This window comes from Chelonia mydas, chromosome 8 (assembly GCF_015237465.2).
Source record: "Chelonia mydas isolate rCheMyd1 chromosome 8, rCheMyd1.pri.v2, whole genome shotgun sequence".
NCBI lineage: Eukaryota > Metazoa > Chordata > Testudines > Cheloniidae > Chelonia > Chelonia mydas.
The window spans coordinates 74,306,630-74,330,761 of NC_057854.1; the positions used below are offsets into that span (position 1 = coordinate 74,306,630).

General features: G+C 47.5%; 1 protein-coding gene across 7 annotated transcripts in view; it reads left to right on the top strand.

Annotated features, from left to right (window-relative positions):
• Positions 1-24,132, top strand: part of HFM1 (helicase for meiosis 1) — a 115,673-nt gene that overhangs the window by 86,301 nt on the left and 5,240 nt on the right. For 6 of the 7 annotated variants that reach the window (XM_037907680.2, XM_043520683.1, XM_043520684.1 and 3 more), the window contains 5 exons: positions 396-491; positions 924-1,042; positions 2,007-2,092; positions 2,244-2,353; positions 3,662-3,904. In XM_037907680.2, coding sequence (XP_037763608.2) covers positions 396-491; positions 924-1,042; positions 2,007-2,092; positions 2,244-2,353; positions 3,662-3,904 — 654 coding nt within the window. The remainder of the gene's footprint in view (positions 1-395; positions 492-923; positions 1,043-2,006; positions 2,093-2,243; positions 2,354-3,661; positions 3,905-24,132) is intronic. The other variant, XM_043520685.1, reaches the window with a different exon arrangement.

The window sequence follows — 24,132 nt, forward strand, 5'->3', positions numbered from 1 at the left end:
TAGGACTATTTCCATCAAGTCACAACAAGGGCATAGAGTGTTGCTGTATTGGCTCAACAGGTAGTGAAGTACGTTTCCATAGGGAACTGAATTAGGGAGAGAAGTTGGACATCTAGTACCTCATGCCTTCAGAGTTTTAGGGTGGTGTTGACGTGATGCTTACAGCTTTTAGTGGGAACAGTTATTGCTTTGCTATGAAAACAGTCTTAGCAACCCAAAGAGGAAGTCTCTCTGACAAACATGAAGCAGTTGACATTTTTGACCCAAAAGTTTTTTGAGGGTGAACAAAAATCTAGTGTCATGGATGACTTTGTTCCTTTTTCTCCCTGAGAAACCCTCAATAAAATCAGTGAAATAGAAAAACGGCAGCATTTCTTCTTCTTCTGTTACCTCAGGAGGTGCCTGTAACCGAGAGACCACCTACATGAAACTTGGGAACAGAGAATGCAGCCATCACTGTAAAAATAAAGATGTATGTGGACACGACTGCTGTGAGTTTCATGAAACCTCATTATTTCTAACATCTAAATTCAAAGGATCTAATTCCCTCATTTACACAAGTGTAAATTAGGATTAATTTTGTTGATATTAATGGTGACATTGGTATAAAAAGAGTACACAGCAAGAGAATCATGCTTAAAATGTCACTATGATGCAATCTAAAAAGTAAAAATTATTAATAAATAACTGCAGTATAATTATTCTGTAGCGAATACAACGAAGAGTAATATTTTACAGAATTTGATAGCAATGTCAAGCTTTTCATATTTTTGTATGAAAACAAATGCATCAAAAATTGTCTCTTATAAAACATCTAAGATGAAATCTTAGCCCTGTTGAAGTCAAAATTCCCATTGACTCAAATGGGGCCTGTATTTTACCCCTAAAATTTAATCTGAAGAATCTTCAATTCCTTTTCTTAGGTAAAATTGGAGTTTCACAGAAATCTGAGTTAAAGAGAGGTTCAAAGTTTTCTTCATACCTAGCTGATTTAAGGAACAGAAATGCAATTTCATCAGTTCCCCCAGTCAAACGACTAAAGGTTCGTTTTAACACATGTTCCTGAAAATTTTTTTATTTAATCTTATTTATTGAATATATAAGTATTTGTGGGTTGAAGGTATTTTATTAATCACATACAGACACATAGGATCAAATGTGTCCCATTGCTGTGAAATATGGAAATAGCAAAGGAACACAAAAAAGATAGGAAAGGCCCAGTAATCTTGGAAGGGTGTAGCTGCTAAGTGGTATGTTTCCCATGAGCCTGTGGAAGCCTTTTTCTGCAAACACTGCCTGATTTGTACTCTGCAGATTTAGGAAAGTATGGTGGACCAAGTAGCAGGCGTAGCTGGAAGCCACCACTCTATGTGGCATCCTAGGGAAATACTACCTGAAATTATAAGTAAAAATTAATGCTGGTGTCCTGAGAGAATTATGCTGCCAGGGGAGATTTTAAGAGTAACGTTATTTTTAGATTCTTAGACTCTACAAAGTGTCAAGGCTAAGCGCTTTGCCCCCTGCAAATCTCTCTTCCCTATGGGAAGAATGTGGCATCTGAGTTTTTGCAATGCTTATTTCCCCCTCCCTGCAGGTTTTTCTGCAGTGGAGGATGATTTGGCCCATAGAGAACAGAGAAAGAAGTGTGGTTAACAGTCTGGTCTTGCTGAGATATTTGCATTACTCCAAGATCTCACTGGCTAAATTGAGTAATGTGATTTATAAAACTTTTTAAAAAATCTATTCCATCAGGTAGCTGCACATTTCATGCATTAATTCTATAAAATATGAATAATAACTTTCTTCCTATAAGAAAAGGAGTACTTGTGGCACCTTAGAGACTAACCAGTACTCCTTTTCTTTTTGCGAATACAGACTAACATGGCTGTTACTCTGAAACCTTTCTTCCTATAGTGGCTTCCCTATTTTTTGGAAAGTGCAAGTGGTGTGATGCAGACTATTAAAATACAATAATACACTAATCATCTGTAATAATCTTTTTTTAGATGCAGATACAGTTAAATAAATCTCAAAATGTGGATCTGAAACAATTTGTTTTTACACCGAAATCTTTGCTGCCAGCATTGCCAAGGTATTATATTATTGCTATAAGTAAAATAAAATTTAAAACCTGTTCAGTTTAAATTCTCTCACTGGCATAAGCAGTGAAGACCTGTTTTCTGAATCAAATTATTTTTAATTTGCAACTTTCTTGTGACTCTGTTTTACTGATTTGTATGAAGGTCTGACTACACACAGTCTTCTGGGTCAGCTTCACGAGAACACTGGAATAATGTTAACATCCTTGGTAGACCTCAGAACCAACTGCAATCAGAGAGTTATGAAAAGAGTAGTAAGTTATTACTAATGTATGACATTTTCTGTGATTTTTTCATTGTTTTGAATTAAATGTTTCTTGCAAAATTAAACCTGTTGAAATCACTACAGCAACCACCATAGTGCTGCAGGGAACTGCATAATTAGGGTAATACAATATGTTCTGTCAAGGCAAGGAACTTGATTTGACATTGGCTTTTCTTCTAAAAATCAATTAAAGTTTCAAGAACAGATCTCAGCCAATAAATGTCCCTTAAAGGAAAACTGTACTGGTTAGTTCTAATACCTTAGGGCCCAATTCTGTAAAAACTTATTACTGAGTTGGATGCTTATGACTGTGCTTATTCCCATTGATGCCAGTTGTAATGCATCAGATAGTTTACCTCCATCTCCTTCTGTTTTCCACACATGTTTCCCATCATCGGTGGAGTATCTGAGTGAAAAGTGAGCATTATGCTTTGTATTGTTGGGCTCTTAAAACAGCTAAATTAACCTTTAGTAAAACCTCTCTGTTTATATTAAAAACTAAAGTTTTATTTTAATACCTTTCAAGGTTCTAATTGCTCCATAAATGTGAGTATATATCAATAATCAATGAAACTTTACTGCTGCTTCCCATCATTGTTGATGAAGGTCCCAATCCTACCACATAAACTATTTTCATTTACATACACTGCATGTTAAGTGCTTTCCATTTCTAGTGCACGGCGATTTACAGTATACAATTGTGTTCTATTTCCAGTGTTCAAAAGGTAACAAAAGAAACAGAAAATACTGCTAACTTGAATGTGTATCTCCAGAAATGTACTGCCTCCACATCTGGTTATGCTCATTTCTGCTACTCAAGCAATGAAAGGAAATGAAAACCCTTCTGCATAGTACTCTCAAATAATGTTTTAGTGCAGCTATCTCTGCATATTTTAGTTAAATGCTTTTAAAATTAATTGTTTAAAATGTGTTAGTCTGCTGTGATTAGTTTTGGGGAGTTGAATTTATAGGAGAGGGAGACAGTGAGTAAGACTAAATAGAGTGAATAAAGAGCAATGAATGGGGTGGGAAGGTAAAGGGACTGGGCTCGTCCATGTTAAACTTGCACTCTATCACACCATAATTCTCACACTCGAAAAAAAAATTAAATCAGAGGTGACTTGAAATATTCTTTATAAGGGTCCCTTGCTGGAATTTGGTGTGAAGATGACTGTTTTCTTAAAATAACGTTGAGAAAAAGTGTGTAGCTAACATAGTTTGCTTTTTTTATAGGTTGAACAAATACTCTTAAGCATGCAATCCAGAGTTTTATACCCCTATTATAATTGCATTACAGATTTCTCTTGGGAACATTCTGTGACTGTAAGTGAGGAGAGCCATCAGACAATGACGTCAAAGAAAAATTTTAAAGAATCTTTAATGCATAATTTGACTAATGCAGATAAAAGCAGCTCTTGGTTTTCAGAGGCTTTGAATGTGAACTTTGAATTGGGAGATGAAGTTTGGGATGATTTTGATGATGACAAATTAATACATGCTAGCAGCTTTTTCACTGGTGTGGAGAGTAGAGAAGATTTAGGTAAAATTATTTTGGTGTAACCTATTGTTTATAATTGTCACTGTATGTACCAAATGGATAGTGCACCAGATAATCTTCCTCAAATTAACTCTTCGCCCCCTTTTTGTTAAAAGTAATTGATTATGATCTGAAGTAAAATTTAACTTAAAATCTGTGGGTAACTTAATTGACCAGCTGATTTAGAATTGTTGTTTAAAGACAGATTTTTCATTCAAGATTATTGCAGCCTAAATATCAAAGATAGTTTTCTACTCAATCTTCATTCACAGTCTCAGAAGTTGGGTGTTTGTTAAAATGATGAGCAGGGAAATAGTTAATGTTTTCACTTAAATTGTTTCCAATTTGGTACAGTTAATTGTAGACCTTACCAACAAATTATAGACTCAGCACTTGCTAGCCCTCTGAATCACCATAGACTTCAGAGATTTTAAGATCAATAGATTTTGCTTTTTTCCAGCAGGCAAGTTCTACTGTCCAAATGCTGTGAAATTACTTTGCAACTGCCAAAGATTACTCCCTTCCTGTGGCCTGAATTACAGACACCATATCCACCTTTTCCTCATACATTATATCATAATCAGGTTCATGGACCTGATTTCATGTGTATTATTCCCTATTTCACAATCACAGTGAAGCAGGTTCTTCCTGATTGAGTCCATAACCAATCCCTCTCGCAAAGACAGATGACTGGAAGAGCCATCCACAGTATTAGATTAAAATACAGGTTGCGAGAAGGGAAAGTTTCCTTTCTTCCACTGCTCTCCATGTAAATATTCACTTTTTAGGCCCTTTTCTATAAGGTGCAAAGCACCTTCAAATCTCAGTGAAGTAAATGGAATTTGCAGAATTGGGCCTACTCACCAGGGCCTGGGTAGGATAGCTCTATCAGGATGCATGCTTTAAGTTGGGAAAATAATGGTTTCTGAAAATTAGGAATTGTTTTGGCCCTTCTGCTTTCTATGTTTCAATAAGCAGTGTGGTTTTGAAGACAAAATAAACCTTTGTTAAAGTGCATATTGAATTAAGCATTGCTTGTTCTCACACGTGAATGTAACCATACTAAAATAAATGCACTTGCAATGTATTTCCTTCTGTTCTTCTGTAGCTGTATATGTGCTTAAAATCAATAGAAAAGAAATATAAGGAAACAAGTGTATTAAAAGTCTCCAAATTATCATGAAAGTCAAATGATAGACCAATTCAGAATTCGTGATAATTTTGTAAATATGTGAATTTGTTGGTTTTTTTATTTATGCTGCAGTGTGGATAAATGTTAACCTTAAAATTAATCAACTTAACAGGCAAAGCACCAGAAAAAAATGGGAGTTTTACAAATGTTAAGTTAAACTCTTAAAATAGGCTGCATATACACTGACAAAAACATGACCCTTAATTCACCCCTGTTGGTAGCAATGGCAGGAGCTGTAGCATAGTTAGGGCTCAAGCAGGCTAAACTGTTTTCACCACCATTTTGTCTATCCCCACTCTGAGCAGAGTTGACCAATACAGTGGTAAAGACACCTGTCTAAATTAGTTTTTTCTTCAAATGGTGGTCCCTATGTGTATTCCACATGTGGGCACACAGGCGCATTATGCCCTTGAGACCAGAGATTTCTAGCAAATAGTGTCTGTTGGACCACACCTGTGCAGTTGTTCTCATGTTCCACACCGAAGGTATAAGGGGTGGTTTGAACTGACATCTCTCCAGTTCCTTCTTACCTCAGCATAGCCTGAGTCAGAATCCTCTGTCTCCAAAGAGTATTGTCTACATCTTATACAGAGTTCTAGTTTTTTACCATTTTAGTAGTTTCCCCCACCTCAGGGACCTTTCCCATTTTTCCCTTTGGGAGGAGGATTGTGCCCAGAGTTCCAGGTTTTTAGAACTCTCTCTCCTATACCTGCTCCTTCTCGATCAGTGATGAACACCAATGCTGCCTTTGCTGCCTTGGGGAGGCTTATATCTCTGCCAAGTGCAGCAACTGCTGCTGCTTCCCTCCCTGAAACTGAAATGGACGAGAGCTTTGACTGAGAAAGCACCTTATGGAGAAGGCCATGAAACTCCCATCAGATCGAGGCTGGGGAGAACTCCCTGTACATCGGCTTCAGGCTGTGAGCAGTGCTCCTTTGAGGACAAGCTCTGGAATAGAGACTAGAGTTGTTAAGCCCAAGGAATCATTACTTTAGGGCTTTCATGAGAGTAAGGGGCACTCTCACAGACATAAGAACATATCTCCTAGATCTGCTCTTAAAAGAGAGGCTCCCTTTCTGTCTCTATTCAAGTTATGTGTGTCCTAAAGACTTAGGTCCACCTAAATCTTCTGGCCACAAGAGTAAGGCGCAAAGGAGAAAGGATCCGTCGGTACTGGCTCTGGCTCCAACTCATAAGCTGGAAGATAAGCACCAACTGAAATCTCCAAGTTGGACTCCTCTTTGATGATACCGATTGACTCCCATCAGGGTCCACTGACGACCATGCCCATAGTCACACTGGATCCATCGGTTCTGACTGCTATAATGCTTCACACCCAGGGACAGACTGAAACTTAACTCTCTGAGGGTGAGATAAGGCAAAAATATCCTCCAACCTCCTCCTCGTCTTCGAGTGCTTGCTCATGTCCATTCCATATTAGGTGTGTGTGCTCGCCACATGCACTGGTGCCGGAAGTTTTTCCCTCAGTAGTATCCATAGGGGACCAGCTCTGGCACCCTCTGGTTCCCCCCACCCTCAGTTCCTTCTTGCCGTCAGTGATGGTGCTGGAACATCTGCTGCTTCAGCTAGCATTGTGTTCGTTCAGTGTTTCTTATGAACGTTTTCCTGTAAAATAGTTGTACATAGTTAATAGTTCCCTTAGTGTTGATTCTAATTTAGCCGGTCCTGGACGGGACTCAGCCTAGGGACAGGGCATGCCCTGGTCCCCATGTTTTAAGACTGTGATCGTTGTAAGCAGCCTATGCCCATCAGTGACCCGCACAGTAGCTGTTTAAGGTGTCTGGAAGAAGGGCACATAAGTGACAAGTGTCACACTGGTAAATCCTTTAAACCCCGGTCAAAAAAGGAGAGAAACATCCTTCTCAGGGCGCTCCTGATGGAGTCGGCACTAACTCTGGCACCAGAGCAGAGGTCTGACTCGGCCCCGAACACCGCAGTATCAGTGCAGAGCGCCCCGCCAGTGCCGTCTACAAGCTGGCACCAATCCCCCTCCCTGGACCTGGCCAAGAAGCTGAAGAGGACCATGAGGGGAAGATTTCCCACTTCCATAAGGGAAAGGAGAGGGCCAGAGGAGAGCAAAGACCCGTGCTGGGCAGCTCAGCACATCCATCAGGGAGTCGGGCCCCAGCTCAAGTCGAGTGGTCTAGCCCATCCTGTAACATGCCTTCCATGCCAGACAGTGACGAGGGCCTCTGTCAACTAGAGGTCCTGTCGACACCCGACGCCCTGCAGGCCGCGCAGGAGATCCCGACGCTACCGGTGCCGCCCACACTGGCTCCAGCAATACCCCGATGCAGGGGTAAACCCACCTTGAGACCTCTCTGTGTGTCCCTTCCTCAGCAGCACCGTTCCCCATCAGAAGAAGGGAGTAGCCCTCTTCTTCTTCTTCAAGTGCTGTCCCTGTGGGTGCTCCACTCTAGGTGTCGGTGCATCCCGGCGCCATTGATCGGAGATTTTCGGTAGCAGTGCCTGGTCGGGACGCAGGCACTCAGTTGGTATCTCCCGTCTCGATGGAATCTTCCTGAGCGCCTGCGTCCCGGACCCCCCTCAGTTCCTTCTCAACCGTCCCCAGCTGAAGACGGGACTCGGGGCAGTGCTACTTCTCTTCCCTGGTCTCTGTAGGAATAAAGTATCAAAGAATATAGAAATAGTCATTAGTTACATCCCAGTTGTTTCCCTTCCTTTAGTGTAGTTACATAGTTAGTTACTTAGTTTAAAAAAACAACTTTTCGCTTCAGGCTTGTCTCCTGCTGAGACACTCTCCCCTGCCATTTCTAGTTCACAATGCCAGGGGCTTCCGGATTCAAAAAGTGTGTTTCCTGTCAGGACTCCATGCCATGGTCCGATGGGCACTCACATTGTGTGAAGTGCCTTGGAGAAACCCACATTCCCGCAAAGTGCCTCCACTGTACGAGCTTCAAGTCAAGGGCTCGGCACGACAGGGACCTGTGGCTTAAAATGCTTCTGATGAAAAAATCCCTGCAGCCGCTTTCGGAGAAAGTTAAACCCGCTCCCCGGCCAGATCCAAACCAGTGGAGAGCATTGCTTCACCCTTTTTGGAACAGAGGCAAGAAGCACAGCAGTCTCATAGGAGAGACTCTGACAAAGGTAAAGGGTCTCCTTTGGTAAAGGAGACTCTGACAAAAGTAAAGAGATCCTTACCCTCTGTGCTGACAGCGCCACAGGCAGGCGCCTCAGCTCTTTCTAAAGCCTCAGCTGTGGCTCCCACAGACCGCAGAGGCAGGAGCTCAACCTCCCGTACCGGAAAGGTCTCCGTGGCACCGAGTGCCTCAGCACTAAAAATAGCCACGGTGCCAGTTGTGCACTCTGCCCCGGTGCCAACAAGGACATCAGCACTGACCCCTTCCACGCTAAAAATAGCCGCGGTGCCGACTGCGCGCTCTGCCCCAGTGCCAGAAAGAATTTCGGCACCGGGCCTGCCTCCTGCCCCGGAACCAGCAGCGGACCCCCTGAAGGGCACCGCCAACAGACCTGCGGCACCGCTGACACTTCCTCTTCAACTTGCAAATGCGCTAGAGCACAGACCAGGCTCAGCGCAGCCCAGGGAGCAGGAGCAACAGTTCCTCACTCAATGTGACCTCTGTGCCACCTGAGCCTAACTCTCTGTTTCTGGATACACAGGGCTCACTCTTCGAACAGCCACTCTCACCACCTGAACTCGCTACCTTCAGTGACAGCGAACACGATATACAGCAGCAGGTGGAGTTCTCCCCACCTGCCTCTCCTCCTCCACTGGACCCGCTTCCACCTCAGGCTACGGTCCTCAGCTACCAGCCTGTTTCCCTACTTCCCTTCCCTCCCCCCGTGGACGGCACCTGGGTTCTCCTACCCTATGCCTTGGCCCCAGTGGTACCCTTGGCCACATCCTCCTACCACACATCCTCAGACCTCTTCCACGAAACCGCTTCTGTGCTTCGATCTCCAGCTCTGTTCACTTCTAGAGTACCTGAACACCCTCCTGAGAACATGAGCTATGAACCATATCCTGACTCACCGACCCCTAATTCTCCATCTGCTCCAGACAGAGCCCTCTCCCCCCCCCCCCCCGCCTCCACAGAACGTGGATGACTGTAAACGATTTCAAGAGCTTTTCAAGAGGGTGGCACTCAGTCAAGACATCCCCCTAGAAGAGGTTCAGGAGACACAACACAAACTCCTCAGAATCCTTCAACCCTCTGCACCCTCAAAGATCGCGCTCCCTATAAATGAAGCACCCCTGGAACCAGCTGACACTCTGGCACACTCCAGCTTCTTTATTACCTACCTGCACAAAGGCCGAACGTAAATACTATGTTCCTGCTAAGGATGCTGACTTCCTATTTTCTCACCCCACAACCGAACTCTCTTATCATGGATGCAGTCGCACAAAGGATGAAATAGCCACAATATTGGCCCATCCCGCAAGACAAGGACCTTAAACGCCTTGACGTCTTGGGATGCAAGGTTTACACGTCCTCCACTCTACAATTCAGGATTGCAAACTACTCTGCACTCCTCGCCAGTTATGGCTCTGATAACTACAATAAACTTTTTGAATTTGCCTCCTACATCCAGAGGACAGGAGAGCGGACTTTAAATCAATTCTGAGCGAGGGCCAATTGATTTCCAGAACGGCCCTACAAGCCTTTTTAGACATGGCGGACACAGCAGCCCATACTACTGCAACTGCTGTGGTTATGCGCAGATCTTAATGGCCTTCTGCATCTGACATCCCTAAAGATCTGCAGACCAAAGTGGAGGACCTCCCCTTTGATAAAGACAAACTGTTTTCCAAAAAAAAACCTGATGAACTACTTCATAATATGAAAGATTCTAGAGCAACACTGCGCACCCTGGATATTCACCCATCTCTTCCCAGGAGACAACGATACCAACCTTAGCAAAGACCGCGCACACAACAATATTATCGGCCTCAACCCAAACCATAGGACATAAATGGGAATCGCTCTAGACCCCCTAAGCGCAGACAAAATCAAGCTCAAGCAACCACCTCTCACCCATCCAGGAATAAACAACAATTTTGAAATGTTGGTCGAGGGTCTGGGTGACCACCCCTTGATTCCACAGCCTACTTGCCCATTTGTCCACCGCCTCCAGAGTTTCCAACATGCCTGGCAGCATATTACACAGGATCGCTGGGTCCTCGAAATAGTTCAGTCTGGTTACTCTATCCCATTCATATCCTATCCTACCCTTCCCCATCCCTCTTCAGGGACCCCTCTCACAAGCAGAAGTGACTTTGCGTAGAAGTGGCTCACCTTCTCTAGCTAGGCACAGTGGAACCTGTGCCGATGCAACACTGAGGGAAAGGATTCTACTCCCATTACTTCCTGACCCAGAAAAAGACCGGGGGATGGAGGCCTATACTAGATCTACGCTGACTGAACAAATTCGCGAGGACACAAAAATTCAAGATGGTCACACTGGGCACAATGATTCCTGCACTGGATCAAGGGGACTGGTTCACAGCCCTTGACCTACAGGACGCTTATTTTCATATATCAATTCATCCAGCTCACAGACGCTTCCTACGATTCACAATCGGTCACGACCATTTTCAATATAGAGTTCTTCTTTTTGGCCTCTCCACAGCACCAAGAGTCTTTTCCAAAACTCTAGTCCTGGTCGTAGCTCACCTCCACGAACATGGGATCACGCTTTTCCCCTATCTGGACAATTGCCTCATCAAAGGCAACTCCTATGGCGAGACACTTCAAGCTACCGGTTTCGCCATCTCCCTCTTTCACAGCCTAGGCCTCCAAATAAACATCCAAAAATCCACCCTGACACCTACACAACAGATCGAGTTTATCGGAGTTCATCTCGACTCAATCCAGAGCAGAGCCTCGGTCCCATATCACAGATTCCTCGCTATCACGCAGCTCATATGCACGCTCTCTATTTGTCCCAGGACACAGGCAAGAATCTATCTACAGCTCCTTGGTCACATGGCAGCAACCACCTTCATGATCCAATATGCCAGGCTACACATGAGATGTCTTCAGGGCTGGCTCAATTCCAATTTCAAACCCAACAGACACACCTTAGGGACGCTGCTAACTCCTCCTTCCAATGTTCTAGCTTCCCTACATTGGTGGACAAGACCAGAAAACCTCTGCAAGGGGGTTTCCTTCCAGCAATGATCCCCAACACTCATGCTCACCACGGACGCTTCCCTAATCAGTTGGGGAGTGCATCTAGGGGGACACAGGGCACAAGGCCGGTGGTCCGAATCAGAGATGCAACTACACATAAATCTCTTAAAGCTCAGAGCAGTGGGGCGGGCATGCCTTCACTTTTTTCCCCTCATAAAGAACAAATCTTTTCGGGTCTTAACAGACAACATAACATGTATGTACTACATCAACAGACAAGGGGGAGCACGATCACATTCCCTTTGCATGGAAGCCATCTGACTATGGAATTGGTACATACAACATCAAATACAAATCATCACTTCCTGCCTACCAGGCTGCCACAACACTACTGCCGACACACTCAGCAGACACTTCTCAACAGAATACGAATGGGAACTGCATCCCGCAATACTTCAACAGCTCTTCTCCCTCTGGGGCACCCCGTCAATAGACCTCTTTGCCACAACCCAGAATCGAAAATGTCGGCTGTTTTGCTCCAGAGCGGGACTCGGGACTGCATCCCTAGGAGACGCGTTCCTCATCCCATGGAACAACTCTCTCCTCTACGCTTTCCCACCAATCCCTCTGCTACACAGCGTTCTTTGGGAGATAGTAGGCGACACGGCCTGAATCATCCTTATTGCCCCAGCTTGGCTAAGACAGAAGTGGTATCCTTACCTACTCCGCATGTCCTCCCGTCATCCACGGGCTCTCCCCAACAGGCCAGATCTCCTTTCCCAGGACAACGGACGGGTTCTTCACCCTCAGCTCCAAAAGCTCCACCTGACAGCCTGGTTCCTTCATGGTTCCAAACCCATGAACTAGCCTGTTCTGAGCAAGTCCGATACGTCCTCCTGCACAGTAGAAAAGAATCCACTTGCAAAACTTACCTGCAGAAGTGGAAGCTTTTCGCCCTCTGGTGCTCATGTAATCACTTAATGCCCAACACGGTGACCCTCCCAAACATTCTAGACTACCTCCTGAGACTAAAACAGGACAGACTTTTGCTCAGCTCCATCAAAGTACACCTGGCGGTGCTTACCACCTTCCACGACCTGTTAGAAGGTTATTCACTGGTTACCCACCCCACCATAAAACGATTTCTCCCAGGCCTGCAAAATCTCTATCCTGTAATTTACCAAACGGCAGCTACGTGGAATCTTAATGTCGTTCTTTACGCTCTCATGAAACCTCCATTCGAGCCTTTGGCTACCTCCTCTCTTTTCCATATGTCCATGAAGGTAGCTTTCTTAGTTGCAATAACATCAGCAAGGAGAGTAGGTGAAATAAGCGCCCTGATGACCCATCCTCCCTACACAATCTTCTCCAAAGACACTGTCACTCTGAGACCACATCCTAAATTTCTCCCTAAGGTGGTATCCACCTTCCACCTTAACCAACCGATATACTTGCCTACTTTTTATCCCAAACCTCACAAGACTCCACACGAAGCATCCCTGCATATTCTTGATGTCAGGCGAGCAATTGCCTTTTACTTAGACAGGACTAAGCCATTTCGTAAATCTCCACGACTCTATCTCCATCACCAAAAGATCGAAAGGTATGGCTATTTCTAAACAACGTCTGTCCAAGTGGATCTCTGACTGCATCAAAATATTCAACCGCCCAAAGGCATTGGAACTCATTCCACTCGAGCTATGTTGAAATCCGTTGCCTTCCTACATAACGTACCCATTTCTGACATCGGTAGAGCGACTACATGGTCATCTGAACACACGTTTGCCAAACACTATGCTATCACGCAAGACACCACGGCAGACACCATAGTAGGCCATGCAGTACTCTCTACAGTACTCACTGCTGCATCTCCAAAGTCCTACCAACCATAGTGGGTACTGCTACACATTCACCTAGAGTGGAGCACCCACAGGGACAGCACTCGAAGAAGAAGAAGGGGAAGTTACTCACCTTGCAGTAACTGAAGTTCTTAGAGATGTTTGTCCCTGAGGGTACTCCCCACCACCTCCCCTCTACTTTGGAGTACTAGTATAATCACTCCACGGTAGAGAAGGAACTGAGGGGGGTGCAGGATGCAGGCGCTCAGGAAGATTCCAACAAGACGGGAGATACCAACTGAGCGCCTGCGTCCTGACCAGGCACTGCTACCGAAAATCTCCAATCAACAGCGCCAGGACGCACCACACCTAGAGTGGAGCACCCACAGGGACACACATCTCAAAGAACTTCAGTTACTGCAAGGTGAGTAACTTCCCCTTCAGGCTCCAGACCTTGGACACCAACAGCGGGATTTGAGGCACAGCTTGCCGATAACCTGGCACAGAACTATGGCAGCACCTTGCACCAATCATGTGACCAATCGTTTGAGTGGAGCCACCAGTCACTGACCCGCCTGTTGCCAAGACGCAGAACCCTGAGGTCAGGGAAATCTGATGACAGGCTCGTTCCAGCTCCCAGTCCCACTCTAGATCCCGTTACCGGTCGAGCCATATGAGGCATAGTTTGCTGGATTACCAACGCCAATTGGCCAAATACTGCTGGTCCCCAAGGTCCTGCGCGAGGAACTCGTCTCGATCTGACAGGTCTATATCTAGGCATAGCGGCTGGCACTGCACAGAGAAGGACCAACGGTCTGCCTGATCATGGTCGCCTGACAGCAACCACTCTGCTTCTGGCTCTGGCACCGAGCAGGAGTCCTTGACATCAGAACAAACCCCAGTGCTGGTGGTATGGTCTACATCATCAGCACCACAACCGACCCCATGGCCCCAAGGCAAGGCCGGTGGCCTGATACCCCTAGAACTCTTGGGGGTTTACCCAGCCTTCGCAGGCCATCCGGTCAGTATCGGGGAGCCTCGGATAGGCCATCGGCCTCAGCATCCTGCCCTCCCCTGGAGGTGGTGGCCGCACAAGAGGACCCCCCCAGGCCCATGAGGACCCAGGGAAACAGCCGGTGGGACCACCAGGGGATATGACAGATCTTACTGCATCAGCTTCTTCCTCATAGTCTCCGGGCAAAGCTATTACGGGTCCCCCTCACCTAGTTCCACAAGATAATGCTAAGGCTCATCAGGAACTATTGAAGAAGGTTGCCTCCAACCTGGGGCTCCACGCAGAAGAGCCAGTGTACTCCCTGTTGGAAATCCTTTGCTCTATGGCACCTGCTAGAGTGGCTTTGCCCCTACATGAAGGGGTATTGAAAATTACTAATGCCCTATGGCAAACCCCCTCCTTCCTGCCCCCCATTTCAAAAAGGTCTGAATGCAAATACTTTGTGCCAGCTAAAGATCACGAGTACCTGTACACTCCCCTATAGTTGAGGCTGTTAATCAGAGGGAGAGGCAGGGTCAACCCAGGTCTACGCCCAAGAATAAAGACTTGAAAGACTGGATCTGTTTGGGTGAAAAATGTATTCGTCTTCCAGCCTTTAGTTGAGAGTGGCCAATCACCAAGCCCTCTTTGGTTGCTATGATTATGACATGTGGCAGGTCATGGCCAAGTTTGAGTTTTCACTTCCCGAAGGGTCCAGAAGGAATTCCGGGCAATCTTCGGGGAAGGCACAGCTGCAGCCAGAGCTGCCCTCCAGGTAGCTTCAGATGCAGCAGACTCCGTGGCTCGCACGATGGCTAGACCCGCAATAAGCAGGGTGGCAGGCGAGCGTTTTGAGGGTGCGCCCAAGGATGACCTACCGGACTATACCCCAGATTCCCTCTTTTCTCCAACCGCCTTTCTTTTCCTCCCTGCATGGACCACTATAACTTCAGACCACTGGGTCCTCAATACAGTGGTGTAGGGTTCTATCCTCCAGTTTCTTTCTACCCCTCATTCTCACCCCCTTCCCCGTCCCTCTTCTGGGACCCACTCACGAGAGAGTCTCCTCGCACAGGAGGTAGAAGGGTTGCTGCAGTTGGGGGAAGTGGAGGAGGTTCCTCACAAGTAAAAGAACAAGAGGTTCTTTTCCTGGTACTTTTTAATCCCAAAGGCAGTCTATGGCCCATCCTGGACCTGCGATACCTCAACAAATACCTAAATAAATTGAAGTTCTGCATGGTCTCCCTGGCCTTCATCAACCCCTTCCTGGAGACTGGTATGCCACCCTCGACTTGAAGGACGCATATTTCCACATAGCGATGTTTCAAGGTCACAGATACTTTCTACGTTTTACGCTGGGACCTGACCACTATCAGTTTGTGGTCCTCCTGTTCGGCCTAGCGACAGCACCAAGGGTGTTTACCAAATGGGGGAATCTCTGCGTTCCCCATGACCATGGCCAGGGTTTGCCTGTGCATGCTGGGCCACATGGCAGCACGTATGTATGTTGTCCGCCATGCCAGGCTCCAGTTGCAGCCCTTACAGCAGTGGCTGGAGATGGTCTATTCCCAGTCCAGAGATTATCTGGAAAAGGTCGTGTCCTTCTCACTGACGATACTTACCTCGCTGCAGTGGTGGACTGACCCCAGAGCGGTCCTTGAGGGAGTTCCATTTGACAACCCTTGTAACTCGATCAAGTTGATATCGGATACCTCAGACCTCGGCTGGGGAGCGCATCTCAACGACTTACAGACCCAGGGCATGTGGTTCCTGGAGGAGATGACGTTGAATATAAACGTCAAAGAGCTCAGAGCGGTCCACTTGGCATGAGAAGTCTTCTTACCACACCTGACGGGCAAAGTGGTGAGAGTGTTGATGGACAACACAGCCTTGATGTTCTAGATCAACAGGCAAGGGGGAGCACGGTTGTCGGCTCTCTGCCAAGAGGCATTCCATCAGTGGGATTTCTGCATCAGCTATGAGATCAATTTGAAGCTTGTCATCTCTGTGGCATCAGAAACATGCTGGCGGATCACCTCAGCATGTCCTTCTCCTGTCATCACGAGTGGTCGCTCCACCCGGAGGTAACCTGCATGATCTTCCAGAGGTGGGGGTCTCCCCAAGTGGACCTGTTCGCCACCAGACAAAACAAAATGCCATTGTTTTTGTTCTCGGCAGGGTCTGGGCAAGGACTCTCTCTGATGCCTTCCTCCTGTTGTGGTCAGGGAGCCTGATGTACGCATTCCTGCAGATTCTGCTTATCATCTGGGTCCTGGCGAAGATCAAGAGAACTTATGCCTTGTCTATCATGATCACCCAGCATGGCCGTCCTAGCACTGGTTCGGCACATTAATGATGGCAATGGGCCCTCCCTGGCCTCTGCCCAACCGACTGGACCTGCTGTCTCAGGACCACAGCCATCTCATACATCCCGACCTCGCCTCCCTCCACCTCTCAGCATGGATGCTGCGTGGCTGAACCCGGAGGAGAGGACCTGCTCTCATGAGGTCCAACAGGTCCTCCTGGGAAGTAGGAAGCCTTCCACTAGAGTGACTTAACCCCGTCCCCTTGGCCAGGTTTCGTGCTGAGTATCCGAGCGTGGTATCTCTCCGTCGCATTCATCTGTACAGTCTATCCTAGACTATCTTCTCCATCTGAAGAACCAGGGTCTGGCACACTCTTCAGTCAGGGTGCATCTCTCAGCCATTTCTGCCTTCCGCCCTCCAATCCAAGGTCAGACGGTGTTCTCTCATGACATCTCAGTCAGATTCTTGAGAGGCCTCGAGAGGCTCTTCCTGCCGGTCCGGGCTCTTGTCCCACAGTGGGACCTTAACTTGGGTCTTTCTAGGCTCACAGGCCTACCCTTTGAATCGCTGGGCTCCTACTCCCTTTCGCACCTGTCATGGAAGGTTGCCTTCCTTGTACCGGTAACGTTGGCAAGACGAGTCTCAGAGATTAAAGCCCTGACATTAGAGCCACCATATATTGTGTTCTACAAGAACAAGGTTCAGCTGCGACCACATCTGGCCTTTCTGCTGAAAGTGGTGTCTTCCTTCCATGTTAACCAGGACATCTTCCTCTCAGAGTTTTGTCCCAAGCTGCACACCACTAGTGAGGTAAGGAGGTTGCACGCCCTGGACGTCAGACGTGCCTTGGCATTTTAGCTGGAGTGTACCAGGCTTTTCCGCAAGTCAACCCAGCTCTTCATTGCAACAGCGAACAGGATGAAGGCCTTCTGGTGTCATTGCAGAGGATTTCCAACTAGGTCACCTCCTGCATCTGGACCTGATACGAGCTGGCACAGGTCCCACCACTGCCGATCGTGAGGGCCCACCTTGGTCGCCTTCCTGGCGCACATTCCTATCCATTCCAATCCAAAGTCCCTCAGGAGGAGAGTGTCCAATTCCAAACTCTTATTGATGAGGGCAAACTGGTAGCTAAGACCTCATTTCAAGCGGCATGGACACGGCTGACACCTTATCCAACCCCCCGGCCCTGGCCCCCTTACCATGCCACTCAGAGCAGCATGTCTGGCAGCCACGCCGCCCGGCCAGAGCTAGACATGCCACCACTCTGCCCTGCAGGAGGACAGCCCAGCTGCCCAGAGCGCTGGCAGCATGGCTGTGGGGGAGGGGCCAGGGGCTAGCCTCTCCAGCCGGGAGCTCAGGGGCCTGGCAGGATGGTCCTGCAGGCCATAGTTTGCCCACCTCTGCTTTAATGAGTAGACAGATGAGCCACTACACCCAGACTCCAGAACAGTCCTATGCATCCTGGGTAGTTATACCCCGGCCCCAAAGAGGAACCACCACAAACAGATGTGTAAGCCAAGGCCTCTTCACCAGCCTTTCTGTCACCAGCACCTATATGAGCCATCATGCAAATTCCAGAAAGTAGAAAGACCAAGGTACGTAGCCTCCTCAACCTCAGCCACTCAAACCCATCCGCTGTCCAGGGGTTACTTTTGATGGGAAGCTCTAGAACTGATGCCATCGCTTGCCCCCCATCCTCCCGCAAAGTTTTGGCGTCCATCTTCTGTACTTTGCCCACAACTGGAGGCCAATAACAATGAAGAAATGGGTACTAGATAGCATCCACTCTGGCTACATTGCTGAGTTTCTTTCCCCTCCTCTAAACAAACCCCCTTCCTGGCCCCTCCTCAAGGATCTCCTGGGGAGATCCTCTGCCAGGTGGTGGATTTTCTTCTCCAAAGAGGGTCTATAGAGTGAGTGCCACCTCAACATCAAGGGAAACGGTTCTACTCCCACTATTTCATACTGTCCTAGAAAAAAAGGAGTCTGGAGACCCATGCTTGACTTATGTCAGCTAAATATTTTTATTTGCAAATTGAAATTATGCACGGTTATGTTGGCATCAATCATCTCCTCTCTGGAGAAGGGTGCATAATTTGGGGCTCTCAGCATAAAAGATGCTTATTTTCATGTGAACGTTCTGCCATCCCACAGACGGTTCCTCAGATTTCTGGTAGGACAAGAGCGCACTACCAGTTCAGAGTACTTCCATTTGGACTAGCAACAGCATCCAAGGTATTCATGAAAGTCATCTCAGTGATGGCAGCTCAGATGAGATGAAGCAGTTACAGCATCTTCCCATACCTGGATTATTGGCTCTTAACAGGCAGATCCCGCTGGGAAGTTCAGTCAGCAAACTTATCTTTGGTCCACCTTCTGGCACCCTTAGGAATTTGCATAAACAAGGAAAAGTCTTCTTTGACTCCCATAAAAATCATAGACTTTATAGGAGTGACCCTAGACTCCACCTCAGTAAGAGCCTACCTCCCTCTCAACAGATTCGAAACCATGAGCAGCCTGATAAGACAAATCAACTGTAGATCTCGAACCACAGTCAAGGTCTGTCTTTCCCTATTTGCCCACATGTCCTTGTGCACTGATGTAATGCTGTTCACTAGGCTTCACCTCCGTTGCCTACAGACTTGACTTCAGTCTGTTTACTCTCCAGACAGAGACAACATGAATACCAAGCTAACGATCCTGGCCATGGTCATGGCTTCCCTTGTATGGTGGACAAACCCAGAGCAAGTGAATGCTGGAGTCCCTTTCCTTCCACCCAAAACTTCCCTCATAGGTTGGGGAGCCCACATAGGCACTCACACTCCACAGGCCAGGTGGACTCTTTGGGAGGTCAGGATGCACATCAATCTCCTAGAACTAAGGGCAGTCCGACTGGCCTGCAGTGTCCTCTTTTATGGTCCTGACATATCCAAATGATATCTGACAAAATGACAACTGTCTTCTTGTAACGGGGTCAGCACCCGCCTCTCGTGAGCGCTCCCTCTGTGGCCGACATGCCTTCAATCACTCAGTTTTGAACAGGGTGACACCCCCTCACACAGGCACCCCCTTTCTGGTCGGTTAAGACCCTGCTTTTCTTTCAGTTCTTACAATAGGATGGCACCCGTTTCTTAGGAGCACCCCTCGGCTGATGGTTGTTCGCCGGGTCTTCAGCAGCTCATCCCTTTGGACGAGTTGCACACATTGTCTCCCCTTCCGGGGTATGCAGACTCTAGTTCTTTCTCACAGCCCTGGAATGGGGCCGTAGCACAAAGGCTTTTTTCCTGGAGCCACTACCTTCTTTAATAGCTCAACAGGGACCCACCTCTGTACCCTTGGGTGGTGTCCTTCTAGCAGTCCTCGCCTGCGTTCAGACTTCAGCCAGATCAGCAGGACCAGTCACAATATCCTCGCCTGGTCTGGCTAGGTGCTGGGCTCAGCCTGCCCACACTGACCTGTCCATAGTCCTGCTGCTCTTCCAGCCAGCCAGGCACCCGGTTCTCCCTCTTTGAGCTCCAGGCAGTAACTGACTGATCTTCCTCTGCTGCTACCTTTTATATGGTCCTTCTGGCCTCTGATTGGCTGATCTCTTGCAGCCACTCTGGGCTGCCTGGAGGACTTCTCCTCTGCTCTTTCCTTGGGTGGGGTGAGGCAAGCCTGTGAGGCCTCCAGCAGGGGGCCTCTGCACGTAGTCCACCCTGTCACACTTCTATGTAAACAAACGAAGAGAAGCAAAATCTCTTTCACTCTGTATAGAGACAACAGTTCCACCAGTGTACCGTATCAGGAATCACATCATACTCTTTGCGATATACCTCCCAGTTGCGCGAAACTCTGACAATCTCAGCAGGCATTTCTCCACAGACTACAAGTGGGACACAGTTCAGGCCTGAATGAAATCTTCACTCAGTGGAGAATGCCATTCTGGGACCTGTTCGCCACCCAGATGAACAAGAAGTTCAGTCTATACTTCTCTAGCCCAGCACTGGTGTGAAAAAGTTCCTCCTCTGCCTTGGTGGGTCCTGCGCTTATTGGCGGATTTTCTCGCCTCAGAGGTTCACGGTAGCCCTCAATTTGACCACTTTCATGGCTCAAATCTGCCGTTCACTCAGTTAGCCTTATCACTGGCCAGCATGGGGAAAGGAAGAAGAACAATCCCCGCAGTCTCTGCTGATCCACCTAGTGGATTGGGGAACAGGCCAGAGACCTTCCCCTCTGGTGTAACCCACAGTCCAGTTCAACTCCTCTGGTATCAAGTAGGGAGTTGGGGGGATGGAGGGAACCTCGGCCCGCCCTCTACTCCGGGTTCCAGCCCAGGGCCCTGTGGATTGCAGCTGTCTACAGTGGCTCCTGTAACAGCTGCATGACACTACAACTCCCTGGGCTACTTCCCCATGGCCTCCTCCCAACACCTTCTTTATTCTCACCACAGGACCTTCCTCCTGATGTCTGATAATGTTCGTACTTCTCAGTCTTCCAGCAGCACGTCCTCTCACTCCCAGCTTCTTGCGTCTCTTGCTCCCAGCTGCTCGCATGCACACCGCAAACTGAAGTGAGCGCCTTTTTAAACCCAGGTGCTCTGATTAGCCTGCCTGTCTTAATTTATTCTGGCAGCTTCTTGATTGGCTGCAGGTGTTCTAATCAGCCTGTCTGCCTTAATTGTGTCTAAAAAGTTCCTGATTGTTCTGGAACCTTCCCTGTTACCTTACCCAGGGAAAAGGGACCTACTTAACCTGAGGCTAATATATCTGCCTTCTATCACTCTGCTGTAGCCATCTGGCCTGACCATGTCACACTGGGTTGGGACTCCAAGGGCAATGCCTTTCTATCCTGGACAGACCCAGAGGTATGCCTTTCGTCCCATCCCACTGCTACCGCGGGTTCTGCAAAAGATTCATGATGTGACAAAGCTAGAATCTTTCTCATCACATCCAATTGGCCCAGACAACTCTGGTTTCTGGGCCTCCTATGAATGTCAACCTATCCTCTCATCAGCATCCAACCCTTCCCAGATCTGATAACTCAGGAGAATGGCAGGATCAGACATCCCAACTGGACCCTCTGCATCTTATGGCCTGGTATTTGGATAGGGATCAGGCCTAGAGCATTCATGTGTGGAGGCTGTTCAAATTATTCTTAGACACAGCAGATAAGTCTCTACCAGAAACTGCTATCTAGCTAAATGGAGGCATTTCTCTATTGAGGTGCAACATAAATAGTTAGCAGGAAGGCCTGCTGATTCTGGGGATGTTTTAGAATACCTCCTCACTCTCAAGACATCAGGACTTTCCAGTAGCTCACTGTGGGTCCACCTTGCAGCAGTCGGTGCCTTCCATCCTCCAGTAGAGGGCTATTCTATTTTTACTCACCCAATAATGATCAGATTCCTTACGGGAATCACAAGGACCTTCCAACCAGTAGTGAAGCCAACATTGCAATAGGACCTCAATCTTGTACTTTCAGTATTTACCAAGCCACCCTGTGAACTGTTGGCCATGTGGTCGATGTCCCTATACTTGAAGGTCACCTTTCTCATTGCCATCACATCATCCAGAAGGGTGAATGAACTGGGAGCACTTATGGATGATCTACCATACACCACATTTCATAAGGAGAAGTTTTCCCTTCACCTTTCCCCAGAGTTCATCCCTAAGGTAATTTCTGAGTTTCACATAAATCAGTCTATTCACTTACTCATATTCTTTCCAAATCCTTATGTTTCCAGTGAGAGAAAGGGGACTTCATTCCCTTGACATTAGATGGGCTCTAGCAGTCTACCTTCAAAGAGTAAAACCAGTCAGAAGAATGTCTAGATTTTTTTGTCACTGTAGTAGAGTGATCATGGGGACAAGTATTATTTGCTCAGAGACTCTCTAAGTGGATCTTTGATTGTATCACTCTTTCTTATCAGTTGGCACATCTCCTTTCTCTGGAGGGAGTGAGGACCCACTCCAGTAGAGCACAGGCAACCTCAGTAACATCTCTTCAATAAGTACCTATACTGGATATTTGTAAGGCAGAAACCTGGAGTTCCGTCCATACCTTCACAAAGTATTACACCTTATTCCAAGCCTCTTCTGCAGATTCAGCAGCTGGGACAGCGGTATTACAGACATTATATCAACTGCATCCTCACACCCCTTCCTCTTTGAGTATCACTTACCAGGTCTGGAATATACATTAGGGACCAGGACTTAAAGAAGAAATGGAGATTTCTTTAAGTGCTTCCTCATGGCCATTCCGTGCTAGGTGTGTGTATGTCATGTGCCAGATTTTTCTCTTCATGGTATCAGTAGGACTGGCTCTAGCACACCATGGAACTGCGTGTATATGCGCTGGTATAAGGGGTGCTGCTGGCTCTGCATCCTCTCAGTTCCTTCTTACCGCCCATGACGGTTGCTTGGAACAATCTTTCTTGCTCTTGCAAGGCTTCTTTCCCAGTGGTTTGGACTTTGTACTATATTGTATAGTTTTTGTAGTTAGTGTATATAGTTCTTACCTAGTGTTAGTGTATATAGTGTGAATAGTAGTCTGTGTCGTTGAGGGTCTTTTGTCCCAGGGGCTGGGCATGCCCCGGTGCCTGGGCTTCAAGCCATGTGCCTCCTGCTGCAAGCCCAGTAAGTGACCCACATTCGATATCTAAAGTGCGTCGGGGAAACTCACATTACAGAGACATGCCAGATCTTCAGGGGTTCAGATTGTGCATTCAAAAAGATAGAAACATTCGTCTGAAGGCCTTACTCATGGAGGCAGCACTCAGACCAGCCTCAGAGCTGAGCTGCTCCGAATCAGCGCTGAGTACTTTGGCTTCCATGCAAAGCGCTCCACCGGCACCGTGCTCTTCCCTGCACCATTCTCCATCCCCAGTGCCAAGGAATAAGCATAAGAAATAGCGTGCCCTCTGATGCTGAAGCGGGACAAGCGGGGAGTGACTAGCGCATTGAGACCCATGCTGGGCCACTTGTCCTCCTTAGAGCCTCTGTGGGCTCCGGCAACTCTACCTAGACACTGAGTCCAGTCCAGGACCCACCCCTGACTCCCAGGAGCCGGTTGTGGGACTTCGCGTCTGTAGGCCCCTTCAACTCTGGAGGCTTTCCAGTTGGCAAAGGATCTGATGTCCCTCCCAATCCCACCCATTCCCCAAGGTTCCCTGACAGCCACAGCTGCTGGGGATAGAAGGGATCAAGAGGCGGTGAGCTCCATCGTGGCACCAACCATCATAGAATCACCCAGAGGAAAACCCTCTATGGTCCCATTGCAACAGTCTCTAGTCCGTCATTGGTCACCGGTTCCCTGGCACCACCTGGAGGCAGACGTGGATATGGCTCCTCCATGGTCTCCGAGGGAAGACACTTTGAGCCATTAGTATCTTATTCCTTACTGCTTCTGTCTTGGAAGGTCACTTCCTGGTGGTAATCACATTGGTCAGAAGGATCTCCGAGATCAAAGCCCTTATGTCAGAACCCCCTTATACAGTGACAAAGGACAAGGTCCAGCTGTGCCCTCATTCAGCCTTTCTGCCAAAGGCGGTGTCACAATTCCATAACAACCAGGACATTATTTCGCCTGTCTACTTCCCAAAACCTCACAAGACCACTGAGGAATGTCGGCTCCATACATTAGACCTTCTATATTGAGAGGAGTAAGCCCTTTGGCAAAGTCTATGCAACTCTTTGTAGCAGTAGCAGAAAGTATGAGAGGGCTGCTGGTGTCATCCCAAAAAATCTCGTCCTGGATAATGGCCTGTATCCAGATTTCCTA